Source organism: Vicugna pacos, chromosome 3 (genome assembly GCF_048564905.1).
Source record: "Vicugna pacos chromosome 3, VicPac4, whole genome shotgun sequence".
NCBI lineage: Eukaryota > Metazoa > Chordata > Mammalia > Artiodactyla > Camelidae > Vicugna > Vicugna pacos.
This window is the reverse complement of record NC_132989.1, coordinates 15045660-15058423: the sequence shown is the minus strand read 5'-3', so window position 1 is coordinate 15058423 and position 12764 is coordinate 15045660. Positions and strand designations below refer to the sequence as shown.

At 53.6% G+C, this 12764-nt stretch overlaps 1 protein-coding gene across 1 annotated transcript in view; it reads left to right on the top strand.

Moving 5' to 3' along the window:
* PPARGC1B (PPARG coactivator 1 beta) overlaps nucleotides 1-12764 on the top strand; it is a 106420-nt gene that overhangs the window by 77821 nt on the left and 15835 nt on the right. The window contains exons 3-8 of the mRNA XM_015239346.3: nucleotides 2231-2446; nucleotides 5694-5810; nucleotides 7571-8699; nucleotides 9549-9585; nucleotides 10056-10129; nucleotides 11281-12082. Coding sequence (XP_015094832.3) covers nucleotides 2231-2446; nucleotides 5694-5810; nucleotides 7571-8699; nucleotides 9549-9585; nucleotides 10056-10129; nucleotides 11281-12082 — 2375 coding nt within the window. The remainder of the gene's footprint in view (nucleotides 1-2230; nucleotides 2447-5693; nucleotides 5811-7570; nucleotides 8700-9548; nucleotides 9586-10055; nucleotides 10130-11280; nucleotides 12083-12764) is intronic.

Below are 12764 nucleotides of genomic sequence, written 5' to 3'. Positions count from 1 at the left end.
TCCCATGCCCTGGGCACTGAGCTAGGCACAGGAACATTTCACAGAGCCCTTGTGACACTGCCTCCAGACCGGCTGTCCTAGTAACCCTTGGAGGGAAACCAACCAGGGATCACACGCCTTCCTGTTCACTGTAAAGCAGCAAGGCTTGGAGGGAAGACAGAAACTACTTGCCCAAGATCCCCTTTTCAGTGGCAAAGCCCCACATGGTCAGCCCCAAGAGTGGTCCTTGGGTCTCAGGTCCCAAGATCTTAACTCCCCATCAGGCTGGACAAATTGCGTTGGGATCACAGGGTTGGGTGTCTGGCCTGAGGATGGGGGTGGGGAGCCGTCAGGTGAGCCCCATTGCTTTCCCGAGCCACAGTCCCTGAGCCTGGATCTGCCCTTGGATCCCCGGCCCCAGGGCATGGGTCAGGCCCAACCAAAACCTTCTTTTGACCTTTCTTTTATTCTTAACTCTGTTCCAAAAATTGCAAATGCTTTTGTTCTCTTCTCCCCATGTGCTCCCCCCCTTTGAATTACTCAGCTGCTACTCCGGCTGCAAGGCCTGGAACAGATTTAGTGCGGCCCAAAGGCCGTCACGAGATGCGTGTTTCAGATGAGCTTCCTGAAGAAAGGATAAACAGCCTGACTTGCTATGGGAAAGAGTGCTGGGGAAGGCATCACGTGACAGCTAACTCCTGCCAGAACAAGCCCAGCAGCCAGGATTTACTAAATGAGGCGCTCGGCGCCTCACCTAGAAGCAGTGTGATCTCCGTGGCCCAGGGCCGGTGGGCTGGTGTCTGTGGGTGGGCTGGGAGGGTGCACACTGACCCTCGTGTTCTAGATCTGGGACATTAGGGAAGGAGGTACCTCTGTTCATCCTTGTGCTGTGCTCCGTGTAAGTCTCACCTCTGCCCCTGATTTGCTGTGTGACGCTGGACATGTTAGTCAACCTCCCTGAGCCTCAATTTCCTCAAATGCAAAATGGAGATTAAACTAGTACCCCTCCCCATAGAGGTTATTGTGGGGCTTACCTGAGGCAGTATTTACAAAGCCTTTCTGTTCCTCTCATTGGCCAGATTCTTTGTCCCTGGCCTTGGCGTTAGGTTTTCCCTCTGCCTGGAATCTTCTTTCCTCAGCTCTGCCTGGCTGGTACCATCTCATCTTTCAAGCCTGTATTTCAGTATTAGCTGCTCAGAGCAGCCTTCTCAGGCCACTGTAAGTAGCCTATGAATCTTCACCATGTTCTTATGCTCCAGCACAGCTTCCTTTTCTTTTTCTCTCAGGCTTTCTCACTCTCTGAAACAGTCTGGTTTGTCTCCTTGTTTAACTCTTCTCCACTGGAGAGTAAGCTCCGTGAGGGCTGGGGCTACCAGTCTCGGCACGCTGTGTCACCAGTGCCGAGACAGCGCCAGGCACAGAGTGGCCATTCAGTACGTGTGTGTGAGGGAAGAAGAGGGAGAAATTGCCCACCACCACCATCATCTTCATCATATCATCATCAGCATAACAGGAATTGGAGAAGGAGGAGCAATAACTGCTTATTATGTGCTGGGCACTGTTTTCTAAGCATCTTTCATATGTTAACTCATTCAGTCCTCAGCAGTAACCTTATGAAGTAGGTTATCTTGTAACAGCTGATAAGTATGAGATCTGGGACTCAGCCCCAGCTTCAGGGCCCGAGCTCCTAGGCTATCACACTAACCACCTCCCCGTGAGTCAGTGAGGCAGCCCTGAGAACCCGCAGGGGAAGGGTAGCTGTTTTCCTATTGCTCTGGTTGTCACTGTCACGGTTGCACCTTGAAGCTTCCAGCCTTTCCACCACCTGGCTGGGCCAGGGTCAGAGAGGCAGGGGTCTGCAATGGCCTGGGGCTACCAGTGGCATAGTCCAGCCTCAGGGCTGTGTCCAGGGGTTGGATGCAGGAGGCTGTGGTGTGAGGCGACTGTCCTTGGAGGAGGGGACAGACATCCCTCATGTGCACAGCCCTAGGAGCAGAGCCCAGGCTGGGACCCCTAGGGCCAGGCCCTTTCTGATACTGCCTGCTGCCTGCATGGAAACTTCTGTGATTCTTGGAGTCCGTAACACATTTCTTGTGCATCTGCTCTCCCAGCAAACTGAGAGGATCTGAGGGGGTTGGCGGGAGGGTGATGGCGGTGCAGCTGCAGGTACAGAGCAGATTTCTACACAAAGACACTGAGCCCAAGGCGTTGACTAACCGTGTCCCCTCTCTCCCTCTCTGCTCACTTCAAGATAATCGACAGTGAGAATGAGGCCCTCCTGGCAGCGCTCACGAAGACCCTGGATGACATCCCCGAAGATGACGTGGGTCTGGCCGCCTTCCCAGGCCTGGATGATGGAGACGCACCTTCCTGCACTTCTGCTTCTCCTACCCCTTCACCTGCACCCCCCAGCCCCTCCCTGGAGAGGCCCCTCGCCCCAGCCCCTGAGGTGGACGAGCTCTCGCTGGTAAGAACCTGTTTCCAGCTGAAGTGATGGTGGCAGCCTAGGACGCGGTGTCTGGTGGTAGGGATGGTGGGTGCAGAGAATCTAGCTCCAGCCCCTGCAGGGGCCTCCGGGCGTCACCAGCAAGGGTTCACGGCAGACAGCCTGGACTGGCCACGGGAGGCCTCCCTGGGCTTTACCTGCACTCTGTAGGCCCTTTGGGATTTCTTGGATTGACCCTAAGTGTGTTTTAAACCCTTGGAATTGCATGTAGACATTTTCCTAAAGGTTATACATGCAACACACAGTACAAATTCAAGCAGGAAATATGGAGAGTTAAAGGCAAACCTCTTTACCCACCTCACACTTGCTTTTTCCGTCCCTAGAAGTAACCATGGTTACTGATCTGTTATGTGATTTTCCTCTTCTACCTTTTTTTTTTACTACAAAAGGGAGTCTCCATTATACACTGTTCTGCACCTTGCTTTTCTCAGTGAACTATGTGTCTCGGAAACTTCCAGATGAGCAGAGGTGGCTCTGTTTTATCTTCTTTGTTGGCTGCATAATGTTCCTTCATAAGGATATACCGTTACTTCTTTAACCAGTCCCCTGGTCGGTGAATGTTTACATGTTTCAACTCCTTTATTGTTCCGTGCTGTAGTCTGTGTCTGGCACAGGCCTTTGCCATGTGTAAATGGATAAAGTCCTAGAAAAGGGGTTCCTGGGTCTTAGGATATGTGGTTTTTCAGTTTAGACAAATACTTCTAGCTTGTCCTCTAAAGAGGTTGGACCAGTTCGTACTTCCACCAGCAAAAGTTAAATGCAGAGTGTATGTGGAATGTGGAAATGTGTACACGGAATTGCAGATTTCTGGGGAGAAGGTCTCAGCTTTTCTCAGGTACCCAAAGGGATCTGGACCTCAGAAGTTGCTGAAAGCTGTTGCCCTTGACTCAGGCTAAGGGTGCCAGGAGCTCAGATATCCTGGCTTGTGAAATCCAGCTTTGCTCACCTGTCTGGGGCTCCTCACCTCGGTGCTGCAGTTCCTAGGGGCTGGCAAGACTCAGCCAGAAAATCAGCCTGTTGGAGCTGGTGACCATCAAGTGCACTCTGGGGAAATTGAGGCCTAGAGTGGGGAGGGCCTCTCCCAAGGTCACACAGCAAGTCAGTGAAGACTAGAACCCAGGTATTCTAACTCCTGGTCCAGGACCCCTTTCCCTCTTTCCCACTGCCTTTAGGTTCCCCAAAGCAGGGTAAAACATTTAGTAAGGACCTGTGTGTGCTGGACACAAGGGTATGTTCAGTTCCACATCGTGGCTCCTGCTGATGAGGGTCGTGCTTCCTTTCAGACTAGAATCTGACCGCCTGAGTTTGAATGCCAGCCCCACCAATGAATGCTTGTGTGGCCCTCAGGCACCTAGCCTCTCTCTGACTCAGCTTCCTGGTCTACAAGGTGGGGTTAATAATAGTGCTTATCTCAAAGGCGGTTGGGAGGAGTACAACAGATAATACATGAAAAGCACTTAGAACTGTGCTTGGCACAAAGAAGTGGCTCAATAAATGCTATCTACTTAACAGTCCGTAGTAGTCGTAGTTTGTAACCAGAGGAATTCTGCGTGGGGCTTTGGAAAGCCACGCCGTGAAGAGGCAGAGAGCGACCCCTGCTGGTCACTGATTGTTCCCTCACGCCTTAGACTGCACTTCTGTTTCAGGCACTGTGCTAGGCACATAGGAAACAGATCACCATCTAGACTCCCAGCATCCCAACAGAGTTCTGGAAAGGCCCTGAGAATTTATACAGACACCTGATTCTTAACCTGGAATCATGGGTCCCAGAGAGTCCACCTCTGGACTGACGGGGACCCATGGACCTCTCCATAAATATCTGTGTTTTTTCTGAGGTCAGCAATTTCTGTTATATTCCTAGAAGGACCCCTGAGTTCCCCCCCCACAAAAAAAAGTTTATCCACTCATTTAGTTGGCCTGCCCCTGTTTTGTACACACACACATACATATATACCACCTTGGAGAAACCAAGGCCGGGAGAGAGTAAGGACTCACCCACAGTCTCCCAGTGAGTTGAGGCAGAGCTGGATCAGAACCAGGTCCCTTTTCTCTAGTCCAGGTTTTTCTTTTCCAGTCCACATCAAAGAATCACAGGCATGCATGTGTTGGTCTAGGGTCTAGGTAGGGTGGTGTGGGTCCTCCAGCTCCTAGGGGAGTAGGGAGTGGCCTTCTCTCTGGTTCCTGGGTCTTTGGCAATCCTCGCTGGGTGACCTGGGGAGAGTGTCCCCCGAGGAAACAGTCAGTGCTATAGCAAAAGTCCATCACGCTTCCTGACTTGTTCTCAGCCTTGGCTGTGGTAGGGTCCCTGGTGAAACTCCCAGGCGCACTCAGCGCCCTGCTCTCTCAGCTGGGATACGCTGAGCACCTGCCCTCCAGGTGCAGAAGTGTAAGAGACTCAGCAACTTTTACAGAAAAAATAGAAAATCTAGACCTGCTCAAGTGTAGTGTGCTTATGCTTGTGTAAAAACAGCTGTCTGAGTTGGAGGTGATGTGTACATATATATTCTTCCATGATCGAATTCCATGTCATGATAGGGCCACGAGAAAGCAGTTAACAGGTGTTGCCTCTGGGACCTTGGACAGGAGGGAGACTTGCTTCTAATTGTCCACCCATTAGTATTTGGGAGGTATATATATATATATTACCATTTGTAAGTATTACTTATTTAATGTAAGAAATTAATTCTCAAAACAATGTGAATAAGCAAAAAGAAATCAGCTGAAATCCTACACTAAAGAATCATTGTGGGGCCTAACTGTCCAGATTGTGTGTGCATGCGTGGTGTATGTGCATGTGTGTGTGTGTGCGCGTGTGTGTGTATTACAAGTATATACAGAGTGTCTGAATCAAGTGTACGCATCATATTTCAACAGAATGGGCAGGCATCACCCAAGATCTCTTTGGGTTTCTCGAAATCACAGACATTCATTCCTCTTGGGTTATTATCTCTGAAAAGGATTTATATTTTATTAGGATCCCTGTGTGTGTTTGGAATTGTTAGACAACTTGCTTTCTGTACTTAATATGTTGGGAACATGTTCTAGGTTACTAACTGTTCCCCCCCAGTATTCTTCCACAGTGATGATGAGAGTCAGGGCATGGTCAGTCCTGAGGGGCTAGCTCTGGGCCAGGCTTCTCCCCGAGATGTGCTTCCTCGGGTCTCTGGCTGCGTCTCAGCCCCAGCTCCTCTCTCTGCTCCTCCCACAGCTGCAGAAACTCCTCCTCGCCACGTCGTACCCAACCTCAGCCTCCGACACCCAGAAGGAAGGGACCATCTGGCGCCAGGCAAGCCTCAGGTCCAAAAGTCAGCGGCCTTGTGTCAAGGTATTTCTGCCTATGCCCCCAAGCCCACCCGGCCTCCGGGGGGCGCTGGGCGTGCACCCTTCCATTCTCATTCGAGGATATCAAGGTCATTTACTTCCACTTTCCCTTCTTGTTCCTCACACAACCCTTGAAACTGATGTTCTGGGCGCTGCTTGAGACCCAGGCCAGTCTGAGGTTCTAGAAAGAGTCCTGAACTTCTTCCTGCACAGCTGACCCTTGAACACCATGGGTTTGAATTGCACAGGTCCACTTATATGTGGGTTTTGTTTCAGTAGTAAATGCTAGTTGATGGGCTGAATCCACAGATACAGAGGAACCTCGGATGCTGAGGGCTGGCTAAGTTATGCGCGAATTTTCCACTGTGTGGCCAGTCTGTCCCCACTAACGCCCCACGTTGTTCAAGAATGAACTGTACCTCCGTGTTCCAGGCACTGTGTCAGACGCTGGGTTAGAGCAGGGACAAGGACGATGTGGCCTGCCCTCAGGAGGCTTATTCTAATGGATTGACAGACCAAAACATAAGATCCTCGCTGGTACTGTGGAGACCACAGTAAAGAGTTTGGATTTCTCTTGTGAGAAGCCGTCAGAGAGCTGAAAACTCTGTTGTGAATACTCAGTAGGAAAGCAGGTCCCCTTTCCTCCTCGGGCTCCATCTTCAGACACATCCAAGGAGAGGCTTCGGAGATGTTATCCTGGTGTTCCTATCACCCAGAGCCTGCACTCACCCCTCCCTCTTGTCCCCAGACCCTCCCGCGGGGACTGCGGCGGACAATCCCACATCCTCGGGGCAGAATCAAGATGGCATCTTTCTCAGACAGTGGCTCAGTGTGGGAGCCTGTCCTCTACCTGGGCTCCCCTGGGTGGGGACTCTCTCCCTGTGCCCCCTCCCTGCCTGTCCTCACTGGCTTCCCAAGGCAGAGGTCCACCCCTCCTGTTCTGTTTTGTCAAGGGGACAGCAGCTAAGCGCCTTTGTGAGCCATCCTGCCCTCTGGAAGCCTAGGACACACACCAGGGGAACGAGACACACCTGACAGCCAGTCTGGCTCCAGCAAAGAGACATTTGCACTGGGAGCAAAGCCTCTGTGTGGACAAGTGGAGACAGATAAGGCTGCAGAGAGCGTTGGCTGGGGCCAGATTGCACTGCACCCCAAATACCTGGCCAAGAGGCCTCCCCTTCATCCTGTGGGCACTGGGAAGCTACTGAGTTTTCCTTTTTTCTTTTTCTTTTTCTTTTTCCTTTTTAACAGCTTTATGGAGGTGCCACTTACATATCATAAAAGGCACCTACTTTAGAAATGATTCAGTAATTTTTAGTAAATTTACAGAGTCGTGCAGCCATGACCACAATCCAGTTTTAGAACATTTCCATCATCCCAGGAAGATCCCCAGTGTCCCTGTTTACAGCTAATCCTTGTTCCCACGCCCAGCCCCAGGCAACCACTAATGTACTTCCTGGCGCTCTCACTGAAGGCTATGTGCAGAGGAGCCGAATAGTCAGCGCAGGGCTTTGGCAGTAAGTCTGGAAAGGGTGAAATCCACTGGGAGGCCTAGTAGGAGGCTGGCTATTCCTTCATTCCTCATCGCCTGAGCACTGCCAGGTGCCAGGCTCTGTGCTGGAAGCTGGGGATAAAGTGGATGAAACCTGGCAATCCCGGTGATCCAGGTGAGACACCCTGGGTCTGGCTGGTGGCTGCAGGGGTGGGCTGTGGGGAGAAGTTTTGTGGGCCTCCCTCCTCACTCTGGCCTCTTTCCCTCTCCAGATGGACAGCACCCAAGACAAGAAGACCCCCACGCCACAGTCTCAGAGCCGGAGCTGCTCAGAACTGCATAAGCACCTCACCTCGGTGCCATCCTGTCTCCGGGCTAAAGCCCGCTCCCCAGATCGAGGTCTGCGGCCATCACTACCCCTGAGTCCTCGGCTTCCTGCCAAAGAGGATGAGGAGGTGGGCGAAGACTGCTTGAGCCCCCAGCTGGCTCCAGCCTCTCCCAGGGACTCCGCAGCACTAGGCAAGGCAGGCCTCGGCACCCAGGTTTCCCAGGAGGACATGCAGGCCATGGTGCAGCTCATTCGCTACATGCACACCTACTGCCTCCCCCAGAGGAAGCTGCCCACACAGGCCCCAGAGCCAGCCCCCCAGCCCTGCAGCAGCCCCTCCAAGCAGGTCAGACCCCGGCCTCGGCCCCAGTACCCTTCCAAAGCCACCTGGGCTGAGTTCTCTATCCTGAGGGAACTTCTGGCTCAGGATGTCCTCTGTGATGTCAGCAAACCCTACCGCCTGGCCACACCTGTCTATGCCTCCCTCACCCCCCGGCCACGGCCCAGGCCCAAAGACAGCCAGGCCTCCCCAGGCCACCCGTCCCCTGTGGAGGAGGTGAGGGTCTCGGCTTCTCCCAAGAGCTCGGGGCCCAGACCCAGCTTGCGCCCGCTGCGGCTGGAAGTAAAAGGGCACGTCGGCCGGTCGGCCAGGCTGCAGCCAGAGGAGGAAGAGGAGGAGGAAGAGGAGGAGGAGGAAGAAGAAAAAGAGGAGGAGGAGGAGGAGTGGGGCCGGAAAAGGCTAGGCCGAGGCCTGCCGTGGACCAAGCTGGGGAAGAAGCAGGAGAGCTCTGTGTGCCCTGTGCGGCGTTCAAGGAGACTGAACCCTGAGCTGGGACCCTGGCTCACGTTCACCGATGAGCCGCTGGTCCCTGAGGAGCCCCGAGGGGCTCTGCCCTCACTGTGTCTGGCTCCCAAGGACGTGGACAGGGAGCTGGGCAGCCCCACGGATGAGGACAGTGGCCAAGACCAGCAGCTTCTACGGGGACCCCAGATCCCAGCTCTGGAGAGCCCCTGTGAGAGCGGGTGTGGGGACACGGATGAGGACCCCAGCTGCCTGCGGATCCCTTCCAGAGGTAGTCCGAGTCGGTGGTCCGAGAGGTGGGGGGCAGGGCCAGGGTGTGGCACACACCACTGCACGGGAACCAGGAGCCCTGTGTTGGGCAAATCCCTTCCCTCTCTGGCTCTCAATTTCCCTTCCTGTGCAATGGGCCGTTGGGCAGACCTTCAGGAATCCCCCCACATCTCTGAGTTTCTCATCATGTACGGGCCAGGTGCCACTTAATGTACAAGGAACAGGATGCCTGTCTTCGTGGGGCTTGTTTCAGTGAGGGAGACGGGCAATCAAAAAGTAAGCAAAAAAGGAAGATGATTACAAATTGTGATAAGTGCTCTAGGGGAGACTTCCTGGGTGACGATGTGGTAACCATAGTGGTTAATGCAATAGTTACCTATTTTATACTTATTATCAGTCTGACTTAAGGCAGATTATCCCCGTTGATCCTCACAGGAAGCCTGTGTGGTCGGTACAGTTGTAATTCCCGTATGAAGACACAGAAACGAGGCACAGAGCTGTAGTGGTCAGTTCAGCCAGTCAGTCCCGCCTCTACATGGGGCAGAACCCACAGCCCTGGGAACTAGAACGCTTCACCATTGTGCTACCCTGACTGGCCAGAAGGGGTCGCCCTGGTACCCACCGACTCTGCACCATCCAGTGGACCGGCCCGCAGTTGATGGTGCTGAGTGTGGGAATGAAGGTGGATTTGAGCTGTTCCTGCCCTTCTCTAAGGTGTTTGGGTCACATGCCCGAAGGAAGCTGTGCTTGGTACCGATGAAATTCAGGGTCTCTTACAGAGGGAAGCATCTGCTAGCAATGCTATGTTGGGGAATCTTATCTTTTTTTTTCTTTTTTGTCTTCTTTTCAGACTCTCCCCGGTGCCTCATGCTGGCCTTGTCACAAAGGTAGCTTTTTAGAAATTGTCAGTTTACTATTCTGTGAGATCTTGTCTTGTTGATTGTTGGGTGGTTCTGTAGGAGCTGGGCTTCTTAGAAGGGAGTTTGTTTTTAGAAGTTGGTCTCCACAGGCCCAGGGGAAATATGGGGAGTTTCATGGGGAAAAGCTGATAATGCTGTGCGGCTTTGGGCAAGTCTCTTCTCCTCTCTGGGCCTCAGGGCTTCTGTCTGTAAAATAAGGAGGCTGATGATGCTTGTCCTGTCTGCATCTCCAGCAGATCTCTCCCATATTTCCTAAAAGACCTACGTAGCTTTGAGTTTCTTTAACAGCCAGGATCGAGGGAGGTCCCTGCAAATTGTTCCCAGACCCCGCTTTCTTGGGCAGCAGAACTAGGGTCTGTCACAATGTCCCCTTGCCTTCCTGCTTGGGAAGGTGGAGCCTGCTGCTGACTGGGCTCTTCCCTTCCTGTCCTCCCTAGCCCCACCGGTGACCCCCCTTTTGGCAAGAAGAGTTTCGAGCAGACCTTGACGGTGGAGCTCTGTGGCACGGCAGGTGAGCCGGGGGCTCAGCTAGTGGGGTGCCCTTGGGAGAGCAGCCCTTTGGGCAGTAAGGGGGTGCCCCACAAGCCCTCCTTGCCACCGCTGCACAGGCTACACCTGGTCTTGAGATGCACATTGAGGGCATTATAAGGAGAGTGGGGCTGAGGCTCAGCTGTTCAGCTGCAAACAATTGGCACGTGACCTGATGTGAATAGAAAGAGACATGTCTTCCTCCGAAGGAGCCCGCAGTCTTATGTGGGAGACAGACTCACACCAGGACACATACTGTTTGATCTGTGCTAGTTCCAAAGACTGTGCAAGAGCTCTGGGAGCACAGAGGAAGGGCCAGGATGGGGAGGGGCAGGATGTGGCCTGGGAAGATTCACAGGATACCCAGAGCAGCAGGCATCTGAGCTGGGCTTGCAAGATGAGTAAAAGTTGGAGAGACAAAAAAAGGCAAGGGTATCCCTGGCAGCAGAATCGACATGAGCAAAGGTGTGAAGGAGCAAAAGTACAGGTGCTTCTGAGAAGACTGGCCACCTGTGCCGTGCTGTGGCGAAACTGGGGGGTCAGGCAAGAGCATCCACCAAAGGCTGAGTGGAACGCCTGGCTGAAGGGTTTCATCTAGATCCTGTTGGCTTCAGGAGCCCCAGAGAGGAGGAGGCCCCTGGCATTCTGGCAAGTTCCCTCTGGTGCCTGGGGGAGGATGGAAGCCAAGGTCAGGTGCAGGAGCACTAAGATCACTGTGGTGGTCAAATCCAGGTGGCAGGTTTTACCCGTGGTACCTGCTCCCTCTACACCCTGGGGGATATCAGAGTTATTTGGGAGGACCAGTTAGAAGGGTTTGTGGAATGAATGATTGTGGAGCAGGAAAAGGGATCTCAGGTGACCTGGAGGCTTTGGCTACCATTGCCAGGCTACAGAAGGGATGGATTTCACCACGTGCCAGCTCTGAGAAATTGTTGACCAACTGTGTGAGAAGGAGTCCCAGGCTACGTCCGGGCTCGGCCAGAAATGCAGTGATCGATTAGTGATTCCTCCCATCCAGTAGGTTTGGGGAGTGGTGACACATATACCACTTCTTAGCCATCCCAAGCTAGGATCTCAGTGTCCCTTGGAGAAGTGATCTGTCTCTCCCTCACGTTTTTCTTCCTTCTTGGGTAGGACTCACGCCACCCACCACGCCTCCATACAAGCCCACAGAGGAGGACCCCTTCAAGCCGGACATCAAGCGCAGCCCAGGCAAAGACATAGCTCCCAGCCGCCTCGCCCCAGAGGGCCTCCAGCTTGGGGCCATCACAGGGGCCGCCCACAAGCTGCCAAAGAAGCATCCAGAGCGGAGCGAGCTCCTGTCCCACCTGCAGCATGCCACAGCCCAGCCAGCCTCCCAGGCTGGTCAGAAGCGCCCCTTCTCCTGTTCCTTTGGAGACCACGACTACTGCCAGGTGCTCAAGCCAGAAGGCACCCTGCAGAGGAAGGTGCTGAGGTCCTGGGAGCCGTCTGGGGTCCACCTTGAGGATTGGCCCCAGCGAGGTGCCCCACGGGCTGAAGCACAGGCCTCTGACAGGGTGGAAGACAGAAGCTGTGACGTCGGTGCCCCCAGCAGGGACAGTACGCTGCTGAGAGACCACGAGATCCGCGCCAGCCTCACCAAGCACTTTGGGCTCCTGGAGATAGCCTTGGAGGACGAAGACTTGGCCTCCTGCAAGAGCCCCGAATATGACACTGTCTTTGAGGACAGCAGTAGCAGCAGTGGCGAGAGCAGCTTCCTCCTGGAGGAAGAGGACGACGAGGAGGAGGATGACGATGAAGAAGAGGACTCAGGGGTCAGTCCCCCTCGCTCTGACCACTGCCCCTACCAGAGCCCACCAAGCAAGGCCAGTCAGCAGCTCTGTTCCCGCAGCCGCTCCAGCTCCGGCTCCTCATCCTGCCGCTCCCGGTCACCAGCCACAAGGAGGACCTTCAGGTATAGATGGGTGGGTGGCCTCAGGAGGGACAGTGGGGCAGCCGAGTATCCCGGTTCCAGGGTGTCAGGGAAGAGAGGAGCCCTGAAACTGGGGCTACATCTCCCTGTGTGTTCTGGGTCCTGGTCAGAGGCTTTGGAGGTGGACTTTCTTGGGGGAGTTGGGCAAGTCCTAGAGGCTAACAGAGCCCTAACTCTGCTGGAGTGGCCCAAGTCCCCTGGCCTCAGGGGAGGAAGAAAACCCACTGTCCGACTCTTTGTGGCCTTGTATCTGAAGGAACTTGCCCCTTATTCATCTGTTTCTGCTTTTGCATTTATGAAGGGGATAGGTTTGCGGGTAAATAAGCATATACAGTTGACCCTTGAACGAGGTGAGGGTTCCCTTTGCACAGTGGAATATTTACAGTCGGCCCTCCTTGTCCGAGGTTCCTCGCATCCGCAGATTCAACCACTAACGACCAGCCACCTGGTGCTATTATGTTTGCTGTTGAAAAAAATCCCAGTGTAAGTGGACCCACAGAGTCCAAACCGATGTTGTTCGAGGGTCAACATACCCACGCAGTGTGATACCTATGTAATATTTATGTATAAAAGAAAGATTCACATAATTGTAGCCTGTGTTCTAAAAAATACCTGGATTTAAAGCGGCGATAAGGTTGTTTCCATTTCTTGGTGCTGCTGACTT